The following is a 17,722-nucleotide window of genomic DNA, read 5'->3' as shown; positions in this document are numbered from 1 at the left end:
TTGACATGACAATGATGTAGTTTGTGGCAAGGAAGAACTACAGGCAGCTTGGATAGCCAGCTTGGTAGCCAGGGGGCTGAGCTTTAGATGTAGCTCAAAAACAGAACTTCGTTCTCTTTGTTTCTAGTGCAAAAAGCAAAAATGGCATCCCAAAATATAAATGCAGAGGATGTAATGGACCAGGATGCAGTTTACAGTGTTTTGGCTGACTCAGACATTCAGCTAAACTTGCAATTTAGGTTTAAAACTTGGTTGAAGGTTAGGGTAAGGTTAGGTTTAGGTTAAGGTTAGAGTAAGGATAAGGATTAGGATTCGGATATGATTAAGGTACGTCTCTAGGAAATGAATGTAAGTCAATGTAAGCACCAACTGGTGAATTTATAGCTTCAATTGGCTACATTTACCATCATCACTGATTGGACATTCGTATAAGAGCTGCAAACTTTCACCTTTAAATTATTTTTAGTGTGAGGTTGACATTCTAACAGCTGACCTCATATACATCGGTCTCTGGCTTGTTGGTGATCTGCGGACATGAACGACATGCGGGGCAGACAGGTAGCTTTGGGCAGGAAGGGCAAGTCGGGTATCTTGGTCGTTTGAAGCTTAACAGCAGAGCACTGCCTCCCAGCATCTGTAAACATGAACCGAGCCACCCAAAGTAGAGCGAGCCGGCAGGACGCAGGCTGAGGTGGGGGGGGAACCTGGGGTTATTTATCCCTTTACTTGGATCTTCCATCCCCAGTCTTGTAAGGTTGTGGGTGTACACCCCGAGTGCAGTCAGGCTCAGCAGCCCGGCAATCACCACCAGGAGTCCACCTGTAGCTGCTATACCTCTCAGAGGTATATCTGTCCAACACCGGACCCCGATACACGCCAGCACAATGCCAGTGCCGCACAGGAACAACGAGGTCAGGATCAAACCTTGTGCCAGGCGAACCCTCGGGTCTCTCTGATATGGACCTGCAACAGGCCAGCACTGCTTCAGCTCTGAGTTCTCCACCTGCAGGCAGCTCTCCCAAAGTCCATCAGAGCGCAGTAAGATCAGCACCTCCATGGATCTGGACCTGACCTTCGTCCCTTGACCTTTTCCTCCTGACCGAAGAAATGACCCCGGGCCCAGACGTGCCTGTCTCTCTCTCCACTGAGGTGTGATGGCGGCGGTGAAGATGAGGACCAATCCCAAAGGGGCGAAGACAATCCCCGTCACCATGGAGGCTGAAGTGTGCATCGTAAGTGGTGCAACTCTGATTCTTTACAAAAACTCTCAAGACTTATGACTAATTTGTCAAAATAAAAACCTGCACAGTACCTGCGCTCAACACTGAGAGTGTTTTCCAAAAGAAAGATGACAGTGGATGCTGCTTGTAATTATTATGCGTCAGTGTCATGGGACCCCTCATAACAGTGTGGATCTGTTCAGAATGTTTTGTCTTCTGTTGTTTCTCAGTGTTCACAACACAAATGTCTCCTCTGAGCATACGCTGCCGATCTGTGTCTGTAAAAAAAACAAAGAACTTAAAACTTCAAATATTTTCTTCACAAAAAGGTGTAATTCAGCTATTAGCAAAATCAAAGGGAGTCAGTACAGTGATAAGAACATCAGTTCAAAATAGAAATTCATCCATTACCTCTTTGTCAAAACTGTTTTAGCTGCAGATTCTTCATTGTGACAGTCTGAGTGAAGGAGAAAGAGTCAGTCAGAAAGTGGGGAGCATGTCATGAGAGAAGAGAGATGGGGAGAGAGAGAGAGAGAGAGAGAGAGAGAGAGAGAGAGAGAGATGAAAGACAACAGAGGTGTGAGGTGGAGCAGAGACGAGCGCTCCAGCCGCTTGAGAAAGCAGAAGGAGGCTTGGCTTCACCGCTCCACCGCTGGACAGGAAAAGATCGAACGGTCGATGTCGGTCTCTGTTGCTAGGATACGATAACCTGGCCAGTCTCAACGTGACAGTGTGTGTGTTGCTTTATTTATCATAACACCTAGTGGGACTACTGTCTGTACAAGACCTGATCAGCTTGTATATTGGCTTGTAACAAATGTTGGCACGTTTGACTTCAGTCGTGCATGTGTGTGTTTTGTGTGTGTGTGTGTGTGTGTGCAGGAGGGTGTGTTGTTGTTTTCTCAAAGCTTGACAATTGATGGCAAACAATGACCTTGTAAGAATTCAGTTTGGTTGGTGATGTCAGGCCAGTGTCTGAATGCAGATTGAGGTCCAGAAGAGGAAAGAAAGAAACAATGCCCTCTGGGACGAAGACAAAACAACTTCAAGACATGTGGGACTAATGCAGATCAACACACACACACACACACACACACACACACACACACACACACATACACACAAGCATCTATAATCAGTAAACATCTTTGTCAAACAAACACACACAACAGTGATAACATGATGACGTCTTACATAAGAAAAAAAAATTGTTTCTGAGTTTCTTCTGTTTTTTTATGTTGATTTAACCCTAAAATGTAACATTTACAAGCAAGACATACAACAGATAATCTAACTAATTTATGTCACTTGTGAACTGGCAACATGTGTTTATGGATGATGGTGGGAAATTCATTCGTAAGCCAAAAATCAGCTTGTATTTGTTTTGGTGCACTCTGGTGAGGATGCTCAGCCTACGTGAATTATATTTGTAAATTTGATCTAATTAATGGTAAGATATTTGCCTTCTGGAAATGTCACTGGAGGGTTGCTGATATTTAGACTGACCGATCACCCTTGAAGGCAATGGGGAGTTTCATTTAGAAAAGATCAAAGACAACTGAGTGGATATCAGTCTAAGAATAGACAGGAAAGATGGAATATACCAGAACAAACTAGAATATTAAATAAAATAGAAATGTGCCATGGAAATGTATGTCTGTATGTTGTATAACATCTGTGAGTAGAGTGTAATTTCATAAACACATAGCTGTTGTCTAGTGTCATTCTGTGTCTAGAATTACAGTGTATGTTAACATTGCAATTAGAAACATCATTTCCTGCGCTGCTACCAGAATGTTTTGACTTTGATGGGAAAGAGAGAAGACGACACATGAGGATCGGAGACCTGACCCAGCTGTCAGGACATCAACTGCTTCTCTGCTACAACTCTGTTATCACTAAGCAGAATTTGTATTTGTCTGTAATGCTTATTTAACAGCAGTGACTTCACCAGATGCTGCATTTGTTTTGATACAGAGACGGCAAGAGGGATATGGTATGAGAACATCTGCAGAGAGGCACAACATCCAAGAGGCTTATCATGAATTGAAAATGATGGCTATACTGTAGGGTTATTAATAGCCCAAACACTCTCATGCAGGCACATTTTCTAGCGAATGCAAACACACAAAGAGACGCAGTCCACATAGTCAGAGTTACTTACCATTCAGGAGGGGTTGTTGGTTTCTCACTGCCTCCCTGCTCTCATCTGAATGGCTAACATGTTTCTCTCTCAGGCGGGAGATGGAGCGGCCACCTCTTCGTTATCCTTGCTCTCTCTTCCTTCCCATTTATCCTTGCTTCTGCAGTATCCCCGCCCGTCTCTGCCTCCGTTTGTCCTTTTGTCTGCGCCTATTTTTGTCTGCTTGCCCCGACCGTCTGCCTCTCTGTCTCACTTTCTGTGTGTGCATGTAGTGCCTCTCTCTTTGACTTGCTGAAGGATGTCTGTGTTATATCTAGGACAGGATTGCCTCCCTGTTGTCAGTGTCACCACATAGGGAAAGCTTTTCTTCTTCAACGCATGTGTGCTGCCTAGTTGGATTGTGAACCCCCCCCCCCCCAGACCCAGACATACCAAAGATACAAAACATAAGACCGAACCTCTCTCATGCAGGTAGGATACGTGCTTTTGTTTGATCTGTAGAGAGAACTGAATCAGCTGTTTCTATATTTCTAATATGCGATTATTATCAAGAGATGAGAGAAGAAAAGATAAATATAAGTGCACACACACACACCAGTAATAATTGATCCTTGGTGTGAATGGCTAGCTTTTAAATTAGATCTGTATGTATAATTAAGAGACAGCCACAAAACCTATTATGCATTTTCTTTATTTTCTTACAAAAGAGGCAAGATGTGACTAATGCAACCAGAATTGCCATGATATAATAATGAAATATTACAGGGATACATGCTTGTTTTGAAATGATACATAACGTAAAAGGGGAAAAAAAAAAAATCCTACAACTTTTTACACACACACACACACACACACACACACACACACACACACACACACACACACACACACACACACACACACACACACACACACACACACACACACACAATAAAAAAGTCCTCTGGCCAGCCTCAGGGTTTGGGGGTTTGAACTGTTTCCAGGGAAACTCTGGTTAAACTGTAAAGAAAGGAAATGTCCACAACTCTGAACTAAATGGTGGCCAATACTAACTATTGTGTGGTTTTATGGGTGGAAATGTCTGACTTTAGGTTCTGAATCAAACCGTCGGGACAGTGAAAAAAAACATCCTAAGCAGGTTGTGGGTGAGGAAACGCACCATTGGCTCTTGTAGAAGAAATGATGGATACATTAAAAGAAACAAGAATAGCAACCTCTGAAAATGCTGAAAAATACACAAATCATGTGCAGAGCTCTGTAAAAAAAATTGAAATACATAGCAATATGTGGAAAATGGATTGCGACATGCACATGTCTAGTTTATAAAAACACTGTCATATTAAGTTCTATTTACATTATATATATACACAGGATTCTCATCATAATTGCTCTTACGTTACAATTCAAATAACAAAATCATGGGGCGAGTGGCATTTACAACATCGAGAAAACGAATAGGCTTTTCCAAGTGAAATCTTAAAAACGTCTCTCGTCTGAGCCCAGATCTCTCATTGGTTTTGCCAGTCCACAGCTTGCATTGTCTTTGACTGAGCAGTGCTATTAGAGATGGTTCAATTAGGCAGCAAGGATTCGTTACGTTCTTCAATGGAGCAGGCTGCTTGCTCTCATACTTCAATGAGGGTGACCTGGAACTGACCGCTGATAACCTCGGACATCTCGATGAGGAAGGCCGACTGGTTGGTGTAATGTTGGATGATGTTGTCATCCATGTTGACGAAAATCCTGAAGAAGAGACGAGCAAGGTTATCTCAGTGATTGCAAGGAAAATGTGGCGCACGAATCAAAAAAAAAAAAATCAATATAAAACATATTTTACTTCAAAACCAGTTTGTCCTTAATAATGTGTCTCTTTTCACTTAAGTGTGACATAGGCAACAGGTCGCCAGAGTTTGTTTTGGTTCGAACGCATGTCATTTCTTTGTAGGGCAATTCTTGTTGCAACAACAACAACAACAACAACAACAGGTCACTCTCTTCCTTCTCTACCAACGCTAACCTTTAAGTCTTGAAGGATTTATTAATGACTGAGCTAACCAGCGGCTCATGCATTCTGCCTGCAGCGACAGGGTTGATTGAAGACAAGAGCGAAAGAGGAGGGAGGGAACAGCAAGGAGAATGCAACCCAACCTGTTAGCTTAGCTGCTCCCCCTCAAATGACAGCTGCCAGCAGCAAGCAGGAAACAGCAGAAAAATCACCCAAAAGGTGTTTCAGTCTCTGTCAGGAGTTCTTATTTACATCTCAAGAAAAAGCCCTCTGATCGCTGTTATTTTCCAGGAGGTGATCCAGACTATTATTAGTTTGACAGCAACTGGCTGTGCGAGTTACAGTCGATGCATCTTTTGGAAATTGTGCTAACCTGTGCTGGCAAGGATGTTAATAACTTTACAAGAAGATCTTTGTGAATAATCAGTCATGAAGAGAAAAGGTGACCTTTTCATTACCACTGGAGTGGCACCTTTTTTAAATGAATCTTAAAACACCGAAAATCAGCGCAGGAGATGGGCAGCGCGTATAAAGTCATCTGACCCAACTTAAAGTTCAGCTGATAGAAATGTGACAGATTAAAAAAAAAAAAAAAAAAAAGATCACAACTTGATGGACAACCTTTAGGTAGTAACTGGAAGCCACTAGATATCTCTTTCAACACTGGAATACTTCCTGATGTTCCGATTAGGTTATGAAAGCATGAAGACAACAATTGCCCATGACTCATCTGTAAGACTTGTAATCTTTTCATCCTCCCTCAGTCATCTGTCTCTCTTTTGGAGGAGCTGCAATTAACACATTCCAGGAGGCCGAGCCAACTAACCTACCTACCCAGTCTGTCGACATGACTTTCCTTAAAGGAGAATGAGATTAAAACCACAAACTAAGCCCTGCATTTATGCACATTGTGTCAAATGCGCTACTTTACCTACCAATGAAATAATAAGTTACTCACCCTCTCTTGCACTTTTTGTAGATTTTTCCAATGGTGTCTTTTTGAATACCGTACTTATCTGAAACCTGAGTAAAGAAAGAAAGACAATGGACTTGAGAGATAATGTAGGGTAACATATGTGAGCATGATGTGGGTTTTTTGGAAGGCAACAACCGAGACAAGGGGGAAGTGTGTGTGTGCCTTTATCTCCACCTCCGAAATCAGGTCAGATAATACAGTAATGCGTTTGAAGTCTGAGTTTGTTACTTACAGCTTCCCGTAGGCCTGAAACTGTTGGCGCGTTGAGCATGAGCGCATCAAACACCTCGTCAGCGTGCGTCCTCACGTACAGCAGAACTATTGGAAAGCGAGAGAAGGAATTAAAACATTTAGCTAAAAAGACGAGGAAAGCTAATTGGCTCATTATTGATTGCATCTTCTTTTTTCACGTTAGACTTTTAGTTCTCTACGTACCTCTTTGTGGGTCTTCTCTACAGGCTTGTTTGCTTGGTGGAGCGCTGATCTGGTCTCTCTCTGGATACAATCTCTTCATAGAACTCCTGGGAAAACACAACAGACGTTCACATTAGACTACAACAGCCACTATGCGTTTATTCAGAAATAACTGGTTGTGATGTACAGCTGTTAATGTCGCCATGTGCTTTCTACGCTCACCTTTCAACCTCGTCCATGGGAGGGGCCTAGAGAGACGAAGAGAAAAACAGAGAGGAGACCAGAGATCTGATTAGACACCACTCCACTGATAAAAGCATTGCTTAAAGTCACCTTTCCCACCATTATCTGTGCGCAATACCTTCAAGGAAGAATGTTATCATTGCTTTAAGACTGCTTTTCCCATGACCTCTAAACTACGTAAGCGTGGGCACTGATGGAGAGACACAGATAGGACCATCCTCCGCTTTATCGTACCAGCCAATCAAAGACATTTACTGCCATTCACAGCAGACTGTCTATCAGTGTATCATTAAGTTATTTTGTAATTGCTGGTTTCATTTTTCAACAGTTTCACTCACTGTAAATCAGGCGAGTTGCATCTAAATTAAATCCATCGTTTTCCCCCTACACACACGCTCTAATACATGTCCCTATTGACTCCACGGTGTGAGGAAACTGACCTGTCTGAACAGCACTCTCAACTCACTGTTTTTGCAATTGTGTGTGAAAAAAACCCTGAGAATATGAGGGTGGCGCATACTGTGTGTGTCAGGTGTCTGTGAGCTGTTGCACCAGGTGTGCGTGTGTTTTTGTGTGTAAGCCCCCATAGCTTAATCTCAGTGTCAGTAGCTGTAGCGGCTTGTACTTCTGCCTGGTTTCGACTCCAATTAGCTCATCTGATCCCAAGTCTGTGTTTCGCCTCACTTTCGCTGACATCACCCCCTCCCCTTCCCACTGCATACTTTCCCACAGTTTTTTCCCTGCCTCTCTCGTGCCTGTGCTACTGCCTACAGGGAAACAGGGGTCGCTAACATGATTCACTCAACACAGGAGGAGAGGAGAGGAGAGGAGATAGTAAAGGGGGACCTACCATGCGCTGTAAACTGGAGAGGTGTGTTTCTGGAATAAAGAGAACTGGCTGGGTGATGTGATCATCCAGGCTTTGGAAGAAGGTACAGTCGCTGCTCACTAAAGACTTGTTGGCTGGAGACAAAAGCAGAAGTTAGAATACACTCTCTAAAACAGATGAAATGTCTTTAAGACATGCTTCCTGTTGGCAACACTTACTGTTAGCATCAGGCTTCACCCTCCTTTTGGTTCTCTTCCTCTCCTCATCACGCATCTTCCTCTCAGCACCCTGAGGACACACGATCACATGGTTACAATAATGACTTTGACTCCACAAATGCCAAATGTTGTATTTTTGTGTGTGTGTAAGAAAAGACGCATGAATGGACATGACACAAGCGACATACCTTATCGCAGAAAATCTTGACCTGGCAAGCGGCTCTGTGCAGGAGCTGGTTGGTTCCCGAGCTGAAGTCGTAAGTGTCGATCTGCAGGTTTAGAGGCAGGCCTTTAACTCCCTTCTGAGCCGAGAAGTCTGTGCTTAGGGAGTTGATGCCGATGTAAACCTGTGCGGAAAGGAGCAGGTATTTTAAGTACATCATGTTGTCATCATGTTTTTCACCACTGATATCGTTTGTGCAAGTCATTCTATTGTGTACACAATTAAAAAGAGCCCTCAAACTTGTTTCTCTCTGACGTCCAATTGTTCTTATTTATTTATTCATTAAAGCACAGTCTTGGACCTCTCTATTCTCACATTTTCTGCTGATAATTTCTCTTCTTCCTGCTTTTTTCCCCACCCGCAGCAGGTTTGGTGGCCCCACCCCAGTGCCTTTGGGCCTCAGAGAAGCTCGTAGAAGCCGCCGCGGCTCTCGCCCGCTGTGGTGACAGGAGCCTCAGGGCCAAACACATTTCTGGGATTCCTCTCCTCCCTCCTCAGCCACTCCTTCTCCTACCTTTCGTCTATTTTCTTCTAAATCCTCCACCTGTTCTGTTCCTTCCCTGGCTTTACAGAGCCAGGTTATATAAAACATATTTGCATGCTTCTGTGTGTTTACCTTGGCCTCTTCATTGGGGTTCCAAACAAAGGAGAGAGCGTTGAAGGACAACTCCTCTACATTGCTAATGCCGCTGAAAACTTCTTTGTAGTCTGCTATGAAAGGGGAAAGAAAATACATTTTCAATCTTCTTTACGTGTTAATAGATAAGAGTGATGTGTTGATGCTATTACGCAACATATCACAGAACAGCGAGGGAATCTTTCACTTCCGTGTCCTTGGATGTACATGTCTGTTAACAGGTGTACAGTGATGTTCCAATGCGTATTTTTGTACATGTGATGAACATACCGATGTCAATGACCCTCTGCTTGGCGGTTGGCTGACGTGCGTGCCAGTGATTCCAAAAGCGGAGCTGCATTTCGGGGCTCTTGTCATTCTCAAACACAGCCATCACCACTGTCTGAAGCGGAGAAAGAAAGTTGACAGGAAAGCAGGACAATTAGGTACGTTTGCCAAACTGAGTGGAATTCTTTCACCAGCCTAGATGTCGAAGAATCTCCGTCACGTGTCATTTATCACTCCAAATCCCCCTTTTCTCACCACATTGTCATCAGTTATTTGCAGTAAGCTGGTGTGTGTTTGTGTGTATTCTTATCCTCTGATTCACTTGACAAAGAAAAGGCTTGTCGCCTATGTTTTAAAAACACACCACACCTCCTCCCCCGTCCTCGTCCACTCCTTTTTTTCCCCCACTCTGTTGGGGAGTTGAGCTGAGCTCCGCTGCACTCTGGCCTCATTACACCAGCGTGAGGATAAATTATACAGGGCAGGACACTGTCATTTTTAATGGTGCCACCCCAGTGTGCAGGGTGTCAACAGGGAATTAGTCACAGAGGAGCTGGCTCCAAGGGAGGGACATTTTTTGGGATGGGTTAGCTTGGTGGCACGCAAAGAATTGATATAATCATGTGCCAGTTTAAAAAAAGCCTGAAGGGAAGGATGCCACTAAGAACAACAGTAATAACAGGACAACAACTCTGGAGAATGATTTCAACATTTCTCCTGACAATGTGTCCCAATGACTCACCTTGACTTTAGTGGCAGTGAGGCAGGCACTGCTGTCCACTCCCTGGAGAGTGATGGGGTAGAACTGGCCCTTGTTCAGGTAGACCATGGGCAGCTCACTGGACTTGTAAAAAGAAGCCAAGGGAGCTCCCAGGGAAAACTGGAACTCATTCCTGAATCTCTCTGGTGGAGAGCCGGGGTAGGAGCCTGAGTAGACCGGGCTGGACTGGTCTTCAGGGAAGGGATCGCTATAGGGAAGAGTCTGAAATTCACAAAAAGACATTTGTTAATGAAAGGAAAGAGGGAGAGGCCCGGAGAAATGCAAAATAGAAGACACGGGAAACAGGGCTTAGCTTTTTAACAATGAAGCTAAATTTACCTCGGTGCTATGATCGGGGAAAGAACCGGTCAGCAGGGAATCAAAGATGATGTTAAGCTCCTGCTTGTCGTAAGTGTCTGCCACGACGCTGGTCAGGGTGGCGTATGTGTCTGAGGTGGTGGGAGCAGAGATATGCAGTGAGGCGTGCTGCTGCTTGGATCCCAAAACCTCTTGGGAATGGCTTAAGGGAACACTCTCAGAAAGGATCTTCATGACGTTGGCGGACGCCTCCAATGAAACAAGCTCATTGGTGTTGGTTAGATGCCTGGCCGAGTGAGAAAAAAAGAGATCTCTGTGACTACTCCACTCCACCAAGGTACCAAGAGAGCAAGGAAGCAAACAACCTGTCTAACTGACTAACTGTGTTAAACATGACAGAAGCCTGCAGACAGCCTGTGCAAATATATAACAGTCCGCAAAAGCACACACAGCTACTGCAAGGTGAACTTGCAGAAAGACGCGGTTTAAGTCTGGGTGGGTACTATTTGTCTCTTAATCCATCTTTTTTTCTTCTCTGTGTAGGAATGGAGAGCTCAGTGAAGACAGAGGGAGGCCTGTTGTGAAACTCTTTAAGCAAAACACGATGATAGAGAGAGGATAGATGGATGGAAGGACTGGAGAGGTAGACAATGATCCCCCTGACTATGTTTGAGTTGGGGATTACCCACTCATGTGTATGGCCTCCCAAAGCCCTGCCTTTCTTTTTCTGTTTTAACACTCTCTCTCTAATGCATTTTATTCACAGGGGATGGAGACAACCTTTATTTTGAATCATGCAGATTTTCTTAAAATTATAGATTTTGAAGATTATTTTTTAATCTACATGTTTTGGGTGATTTTGCTATTAATTTCATCGGCACTGTCCTTGGTTAAAAAAAAATTAAATAAAAAAATAAAAAAATAAAAAAATAAAAAAAGAGTGTAACATATTATGATGAAAACTCATTTATTTATATAAAAACATGTAAAGGATTTTACAACAGCAACAGTTTGGTAAATGTGTGTCTTACCTTTCTGTTTTGCAGATGTTGCCAATACGGTTGCCGTTCTTCTGATCTTTCTGGTTCTGGAAAATTAAAAAGATTTAATTTTTTAAGTGATCGGAGGTAGAAAGTTAGAATTAATCTTGGGGTTAACATCGAGTTAAAGTTTTCATTACTACTAATTCCACTTGTATACCTTGCACTGTTCATACAGCATGGTTAAGGCTGCCAGGTCGTCTCCTGGGTGGAGTCTGGATTTGGGGGGGTTCTGCTCGAGGATAGGGCTCTCCAGGTAGGACCAGGAGTCCATGTTGTAGTTATTGTAACGGTTATAGTTGAAGTTCTCGCTCTGAAAGACCAGGCCCAGAGTCCTGCAGAGTGGAGAAAAGAGTTGACAGTGATTGATTAGATTGACGACTCAAAATATACTGTAAACAGAAGAAAACATGTATAATTATCAAGTGGTCAAAAAGGAAAATAAATATATTCAAGTAATTTAAATGCTTATTTGACACAGACAGAGCGAGGGTACGTTTAACAGCAGTACCTGAGCCGCAGGATGCTGCACAAACTTGCCTCTGAGCATGGACGGTTTCGATTGCAAAACCACAAAGCTGAGTAACATCCCTCAAAAGCAATGGTGTCAAAAAGACTTAAGAAAGCCAAGGGCCACCCACTAACACACACACACACACACACGCACACACACACACACACACACACACACACACCTTGTGTTTTGTGGTTTCTGGAGTTGCGAAAGGACCAAAAACGACATTGTTGAATCTTATATAAACTCTATTAAAACTTAAAAGAGAACTCCAATAAAACTTAAAAGAGATGACAAGATTTTCTTACAAAGTAAATGGATCGCCACATGCGGAGAGTTCTGGCTTTCCATACCACTTGTAGAAAAAAAAAAATAGGGTGGGGGGGTTGTTCAGAGGCTTGAATTTGTTTGGAAAGACTCACGTTGACATTGGATTTTAAATATCCTGCCTACCAGAAAAATCCCCGTTTGGAGTTTACCTGAAGTAGCTAATGAACAAATAGCTGCAGTTTACTCTGGATAAACAGCTAATTAAATGTGCTGACAGGAGGAAAAGACCACAGTTGTTCCCAACCACAACAGAACCACAGCTTAGGGAGAAATCCAGGGATTTCTCACAAGGATTAATGAAAGAGTACTGCATTCAAACGCCCACACCTGGAATACAAGACATTCTGTATTTGCATATCGAATACTGTGCATTATAACACCAGATTATAGCTTTTGTTTATGTCTGTTTCCTTGATATTTCAGCTACATCACAAATACTAAAACTAACCTCATACACCTGCTCTAAGGTGCACCTGTCTCTCCTTCTCACACCGAGCAGCCTCAATAAACACCACACAACCCATTGCTTATTCTCCATTTTACCCTAACAACCAGCTGAGTGCAGATGTTTTTTACACAGACACAGAGGGGGGGGGGGCTCGTGTCTAGGGTTTCGCCATTATGTAATTCAATGCATTACATGCTGTCATTGCCTTCTGTCTGTGTCCAACACCTCAAGAGGAGATTCTTATTTCCCGGTCTCCTTTTGTGCTCTGTGGCCCCTAGGTTAGTAACAATGCAAGCCGAAACAGACCCACTACCACCACAGACCAAATTGTGTGTGTGTGTGTGTGCGCGTGTGTGTTAAAACTATCCATATCAATTTCTCCTGCAAAACACCCCTTTCTTAAAACAGGGATCTTTCACATGGGGGTCTCATTGCAAATAGGAAGAAGGGGGGTTTCTGTCCCCCAGACAAAAAAAAAAAACATCACTAAGTTTAAATCAAAATGTTTTTCATTTTGTGGACAAAAAGCACACTTTGGAAAAATTAAATCCTGATAAAGCACTCATTTTATGATATGAAAAAGTATGCTCACAGAACTTACTCAGTCTCTTTGGTCATTTCTCCAATCCAAGTCAGCCGGAATAGGTTCCTTTAATTTCACAGTTCGCAGTTTGTTTGAGCTTCTCTCTTCTGAGTCAGTGAGTGTATCAGTCTAGCAGAGGAGATCAGTGACACACAGATGAGTCAAGTGTTGTGATTCCCTCTGAGCCGGGCCCAGATTTATTTCATGCCAGCAGTGAGTTTCCCTCTCTACTCTGATTGGCTGAGAGGAGTGAAACAGGTGTCTGATAGGACAGGTGTAGGATTATTAACTCTTCACAGGCTGGAGAGAAACTGGCTTGCATGTGTATGAGTGTGTTCAGCCAAGGGGGCGCTTTGCAAGACAATCCAAGGCAGGAGGGTTTTGAATCTCATTGTGCTAGTGAATAAAAGAGTGAGATTGGGGATCCCAGAGGTGTGATATGTTTAGTAATGACTATGAGAAAAGCCTGGAACTCAGCTTTAACATGTTAATAGTTTTTCAGTATCATTTTTCACTCTCCCCCTTTATTTCCATAACACAGGCTTTGGTTTCTTCATTTTCTTGGGATCAAAGATGCTAGAAAAAAATGCTGTGCATTAAGACAGAAAAGATTGCATTTAAACACAAAAAAAAATGAACATTGAAATTTTTCTTAAATTCAGAATTGCAGCTAATGTCTGTATTGGGTGCACATGTAAATATATGTGGATTTTCTGTCTATTTTCTTTGTTGTTATACCACTGTGTTGCATATGTTTATTTTATTTTTGATGCCTCACTCTTCTTTTTTTCATTTTAAATGTAAAGCACATTGTGCGTCTTTGAAATGAAATGTACTTATTATAATTGACGCTGCCTTGCTTGTCAATTTGCATTGAGAACTTTCCCTTTTTAATCAATACATTTGAGTTTACACAATAACTCAACTCAATAACCCTAACCCTTACTCCTTAATTCTAGTATTTAAAAAAAACATCGAATATATTGTTAAATAAATCATTGAAAGTTTTTTTTAAGAATTTTACTTTATTACCTACTTAAAAACTGTTTTAATTTACCTCCTATGCTTAAATAAAAGTAGCAATTCCACAATTTAAAAAAAATCCTCCATTATAGTAAAAGTCCTGCATTCTTAATGATACTTAATTAAAGGTACTTAAGTTTTATTTTAGAGGTTTATACTATTATATATATACTATATTACTGGGTTTATTATTGTTATTGATGCGTACAGTACATTACAGTACAGTTTTTACAGTATAGCTACTTTACATGGTGTTAGCAATTTTGATCTATTAAAATAATTTGATAAAATGATCAGTGAAGTAACAAATGTGGTGGAGTTAAACGTACAATATTTATTTAATAATTCAGAGACAAGCCTTGGGAAATGAATGGAGACGGATTTGATGAGGTTGATTACAAACTGTGTAGATCATGACTTCAAGATGTGTTCACTTTTACAATGATTTCACAGCAAAACACACACACACACACACACACACACACACACACACACGCACACACACACACACTCTAGCAAGCAAAGTCAAAGCTCACATCTCGTTCTATCAGTGATCCAAAAGCAGTGGGGGCTTGTAAGGTCTTCATGTTAGTCAGGTGTATTATCTTCCACCCACACACTGCACACTTACGCAAACACACAAAAAGAAAGTAATGTGCATGTGTATAATTGCATGTGACTGTTTATCTGTTCATTTGTGTGTGTGTGCATGTGTGTGTGTGTGTGTGTGTGTGTGTGTGTGTGTGAGCACTTGTTGGGACTAGCACCTGAGGGAATCTGGCGTGGCAACACACAAGAGTGCGTGCTGTGCAGCTTGCCCACACACTCACCCACACCCTCATAAATATAACACACACATAGACACAAAGCCCTACAGGGCAAGTTGGCATCGAATCAAGTGAGTTAGGAGAAAGAAGCAAGACTTTCTGTGTACGGTTGGCGCACCTTCATTACTCAACTCCATATGTCCTGAAGTATACTGTATACACAATTAAAATTCATTGAAATTAATTAAAGCCCCATCTCTGTCTACTGCACTATCTAAATGTAGTTGAATAAAATATCATATCCCAAATATTGTAAGACATAGTGTATAGACTGTAGAACCATAAGTTCTTAAAGAGAGAGAGGAGAAGGGAACAGAGGATGGATGTAACATGGACGTGGGTCAACGCCACTTTCACTTTTCATCAGCCCGTTGACGGTGTGAACGGTTTCTCTCACCTGTGGTTTCTTTCTCTCTCACCCCATCTTATTTTTCTGTCCCTCATTAGTGCTCTGTGATTAACATATCAAGCTGTTAAACCCTTTTATTCTCACTTCAGTCTCTTTATTTCTCTCTCTGCACTTCAACCGCAGGAAAAATCAAAGAAGGCCCCGATGAACACAAATAACCAGGCATTCTGAAACAAATGCTACTTTATTGTTAGACAAATAAACTGCCCTAAAATTTGCAATGAAGTTCAAGCAGCAACTGCTAAATTCTTAACTGTTAACATGGGCAGCGAGTTCTTAATTTATGTTCTCACGGGAAAACCTGAAAAAGATAATAATTATCAATCATCATGAATGTGACCTTTAGTTGGGATTGTAAAAAATGTAAAATGAAAGTGTAATCACCAGATAATTTCTTAAGAATTCAAAAGTGTCCTGAATGTTATTATGTAATTTGGTACTAATTATAAGGAAAGCGGAGACACTGTTTGATCAGTCAACTTCCAATTAATTGCTGTACATTATTCTGTATATTGTTAGTTTAAAATCACTAGAGCACAGCAGGTCAACTGAACATGAAAAAAAGAACACATTCTACATATATGGAAAATAAAGATAATGATAATAAATGAACAATATATAAATATTTGCTTTGATTTAAATGGAGCAGTTCTTTCAATGAAGGGACTATTTTTTTTCTTTCAGGAAAATTCTAAGGAAATTATCAGGAAGTTATGAACCAGTAAAACCAAATGTGGTTTGTGTCTGAGCTTGCAGAACACAAACCCATGCTGACAATAAGAGGACATGGTTTCCTTTTATATTACCATATGATATGTTTTAATGTTTTATCTCTGCAGGAAAATTAGAAAGGTAAGCTTGCAACAAGGAAGTCAAGTTTTGTCAAGTTTTGTCTTTGCTACTACACACAGAGTCCCTTTAAGGAGAGAAAATGCACCTTTACACAAACACTAACACGCCTGTGTAAAGATCTATTAAACTTATCTTAAAAGTCTTCTCTTCAGTGTTGAAACTTTCATGTCTGATTGTGTAAAAGTGTTAATGGCCCCGTAGAGATCTCGGGCCAAATCCAACGGCGGGAACGATGGGGAAGCGTAAGATTGATGGATGTCACAACGACTTCCTTTCAATGCCTTGAAACTCACCCATCGGAGTAGGAAACCATGACCCAAGTGTCCTTGTGCTTTGGTCTGTTGTGTGACTGTGTGCATGTGCATGTGAGCGCATAGCCATGCATGGTCGCACACAAACAGAGATCAGCGATGGCTCTACGCACGACTGCTGCCGAAAAGGAGCTCTCTCATCACCCCTCTCCTCCCACTATACCTCTCTTTCTCTTTTTCCTGTCTACCATCGACTCTTCCTTTCACCTAGCCTACTTTTCCTGCTCGTCCTTTCCCCTATGACTGTTTGACCACTAAATCCTATCCTGCTCTTACTGCTTGAGAACATTTCCATCATGACTCCAAATATAAAGATAATGCAAATTATTCTCTAAAACCACAATAAATGAGTTGCTTTTGGTGAAGAAGATAAAGTAAATGGATGTGGATTATTTTCTCTATTTTTTTCCAACCTCCTTCACAGCACACATATCTCTCCATCTCACTCTTTACCTCTCCAACTGCTTTAATGCCTGGTTTGTCATGGAGGAATGTGTGCTGAGGTTTGACAGTGATATGAGGAGCCCGGGGCATGTTTCTCTCTATCTGCTCCTCACATTGACGAGTGATGCACCTGTTAACGTAAAGCCCTGACATGTTTACCATAACTGCAATGCAAAATAACGCCACTTCCTTCTCAACTACTTTCATTTTCCACCCATGCTCTGTGAAACATGAAGAAATGTAGGCAATCTTCAATGTGGTTTTAAAGAAAAATGTAGGATCCAAGATTTCCAAGCATCTCTGACAACAGTCAAAATTTTGCAAGCTTACAACACTGAGTATTGCTTCTATATGTGTCTTAGTACAAATGCTAAAAAATTGAAAATCATTAAATTATTGAACATTTAAATGCATTTTGTTTGTCGTTTTACATGACAGTTAAGCTGCCTTAGCAATTGTGCTTTCTAAAATGGAGTTTTTTTTTTTGTTTTCGTGCCAGATATACATTTTCTATAATTAGTATCATGGTAAACATTGGCATTACTGTGAAATCGCATTTGGCATTTACAGAAGTGAGTTATAAACTAAATCTAGAGTGTATCTGAACATTTTCAGAACATTTGTTGTCGGGAAAGCAGTTTCAAGGAGGAAGTGGATTTAATTACAGCTCTGACACAAGCGCACATGG

At 41.6% G+C, this 17,722-nt stretch overlaps 2 protein-coding genes across 2 annotated transcripts; both read right to left on the bottom strand.

Annotated features, from left to right (window-relative positions):
- Window positions 1-278: 278 nt before the first annotated feature.
- cldn23l (claudin 23-like) lies at window positions 279-3,753 on the bottom strand. Its single transcript, XM_031847611.1, has 3 exons — window positions 3,385-3,753; window positions 1,632-1,677; window positions 279-1,498 (listed from the first exon to the last, which is right to left on the bottom strand). Exon 3 carries the CDS (start codon window positions 1,229-1,231, stop codon window positions 482-484), a length of 750 nt encoding a protein of 249 aa, XP_031703471.1. The 5' UTR covers window positions 1,232-1,498; window positions 1,632-1,677; window positions 3,385-3,753; the 3' UTR covers window positions 279-481.
- A 155-nt stretch (window positions 3,754-3,908) lies between these two features.
- Window positions 3,909-13,325, bottom strand: grhl3 (grainyhead-like transcription factor 3). The gene is made up of 15 exons (XM_031846982.1): window positions 13,187-13,325; window positions 11,454-11,628; window positions 11,285-11,340; window positions 10,275-10,539; window positions 9,918-10,157; window positions 9,179-9,290; window positions 8,888-8,982; window positions 8,237-8,395; window positions 8,049-8,118; window positions 7,852-7,964; window positions 6,981-7,006; window positions 6,780-6,865; window positions 6,577-6,662; window positions 6,327-6,391; window positions 3,909-5,106 (listed from the first exon to the last, which is right to left on the bottom strand). The coding sequence occupies exons 1-15, from the start codon at window positions 13,201-13,203 to the stop codon at window positions 4,989-4,991; spliced, it is 1,683 nt and encodes a 560-aa protein (XP_031702842.1). The 5' UTR covers window positions 13,204-13,325; the 3' UTR covers window positions 3,909-4,988.
- Window positions 13,326-17,722: the final 4,397 nt, after the last annotated feature.

The sequence above is a fragment of the Anarrhichthys ocellatus genome, unplaced genomic scaffold, assembly GCF_004355925.1.
Source record: "Anarrhichthys ocellatus isolate YVR2014 unplaced genomic scaffold, GSC_Weel_1.0 scaffold7, whole genome shotgun sequence".
NCBI lineage: Eukaryota > Metazoa > Chordata > Actinopteri > Perciformes > Anarhichadidae > Anarrhichthys > Anarrhichthys ocellatus.
The sequence above is the reverse complement of the archived record's forward strand: the minus strand, read 5'-3'. Positions and strand labels throughout refer to the sequence as shown.

What these genes read in the sequence shown, in the direction of transcription:
- cldn23l (XM_031847611.1), bottom strand. Translation starts at nt 1,231, where the DNA reads ATGCACACTTCAGCCTCCATGGTGACGGGGATTGTCTTCGCCCCTTTG.
- grhl3 (XM_031846982.1), bottom strand. An exon ending in ACCCCAATGAAGAGGCCAAG is followed by an intron (nt 8,396 to 8,887) that starts GTAAACACACAG and finishes CTTTCCGCACAG; the next exon opens with GTTTACATCGGCATCAACTC. An exon ending in CCCATGGACGAGGTTGAAAG is followed by an intron (nt 6,866 to 6,980) that starts GTGAGCGTAGAA and finishes GTGTTTTCCCAG; the next exon opens with GAGTTCTATGAAGAGATTGT.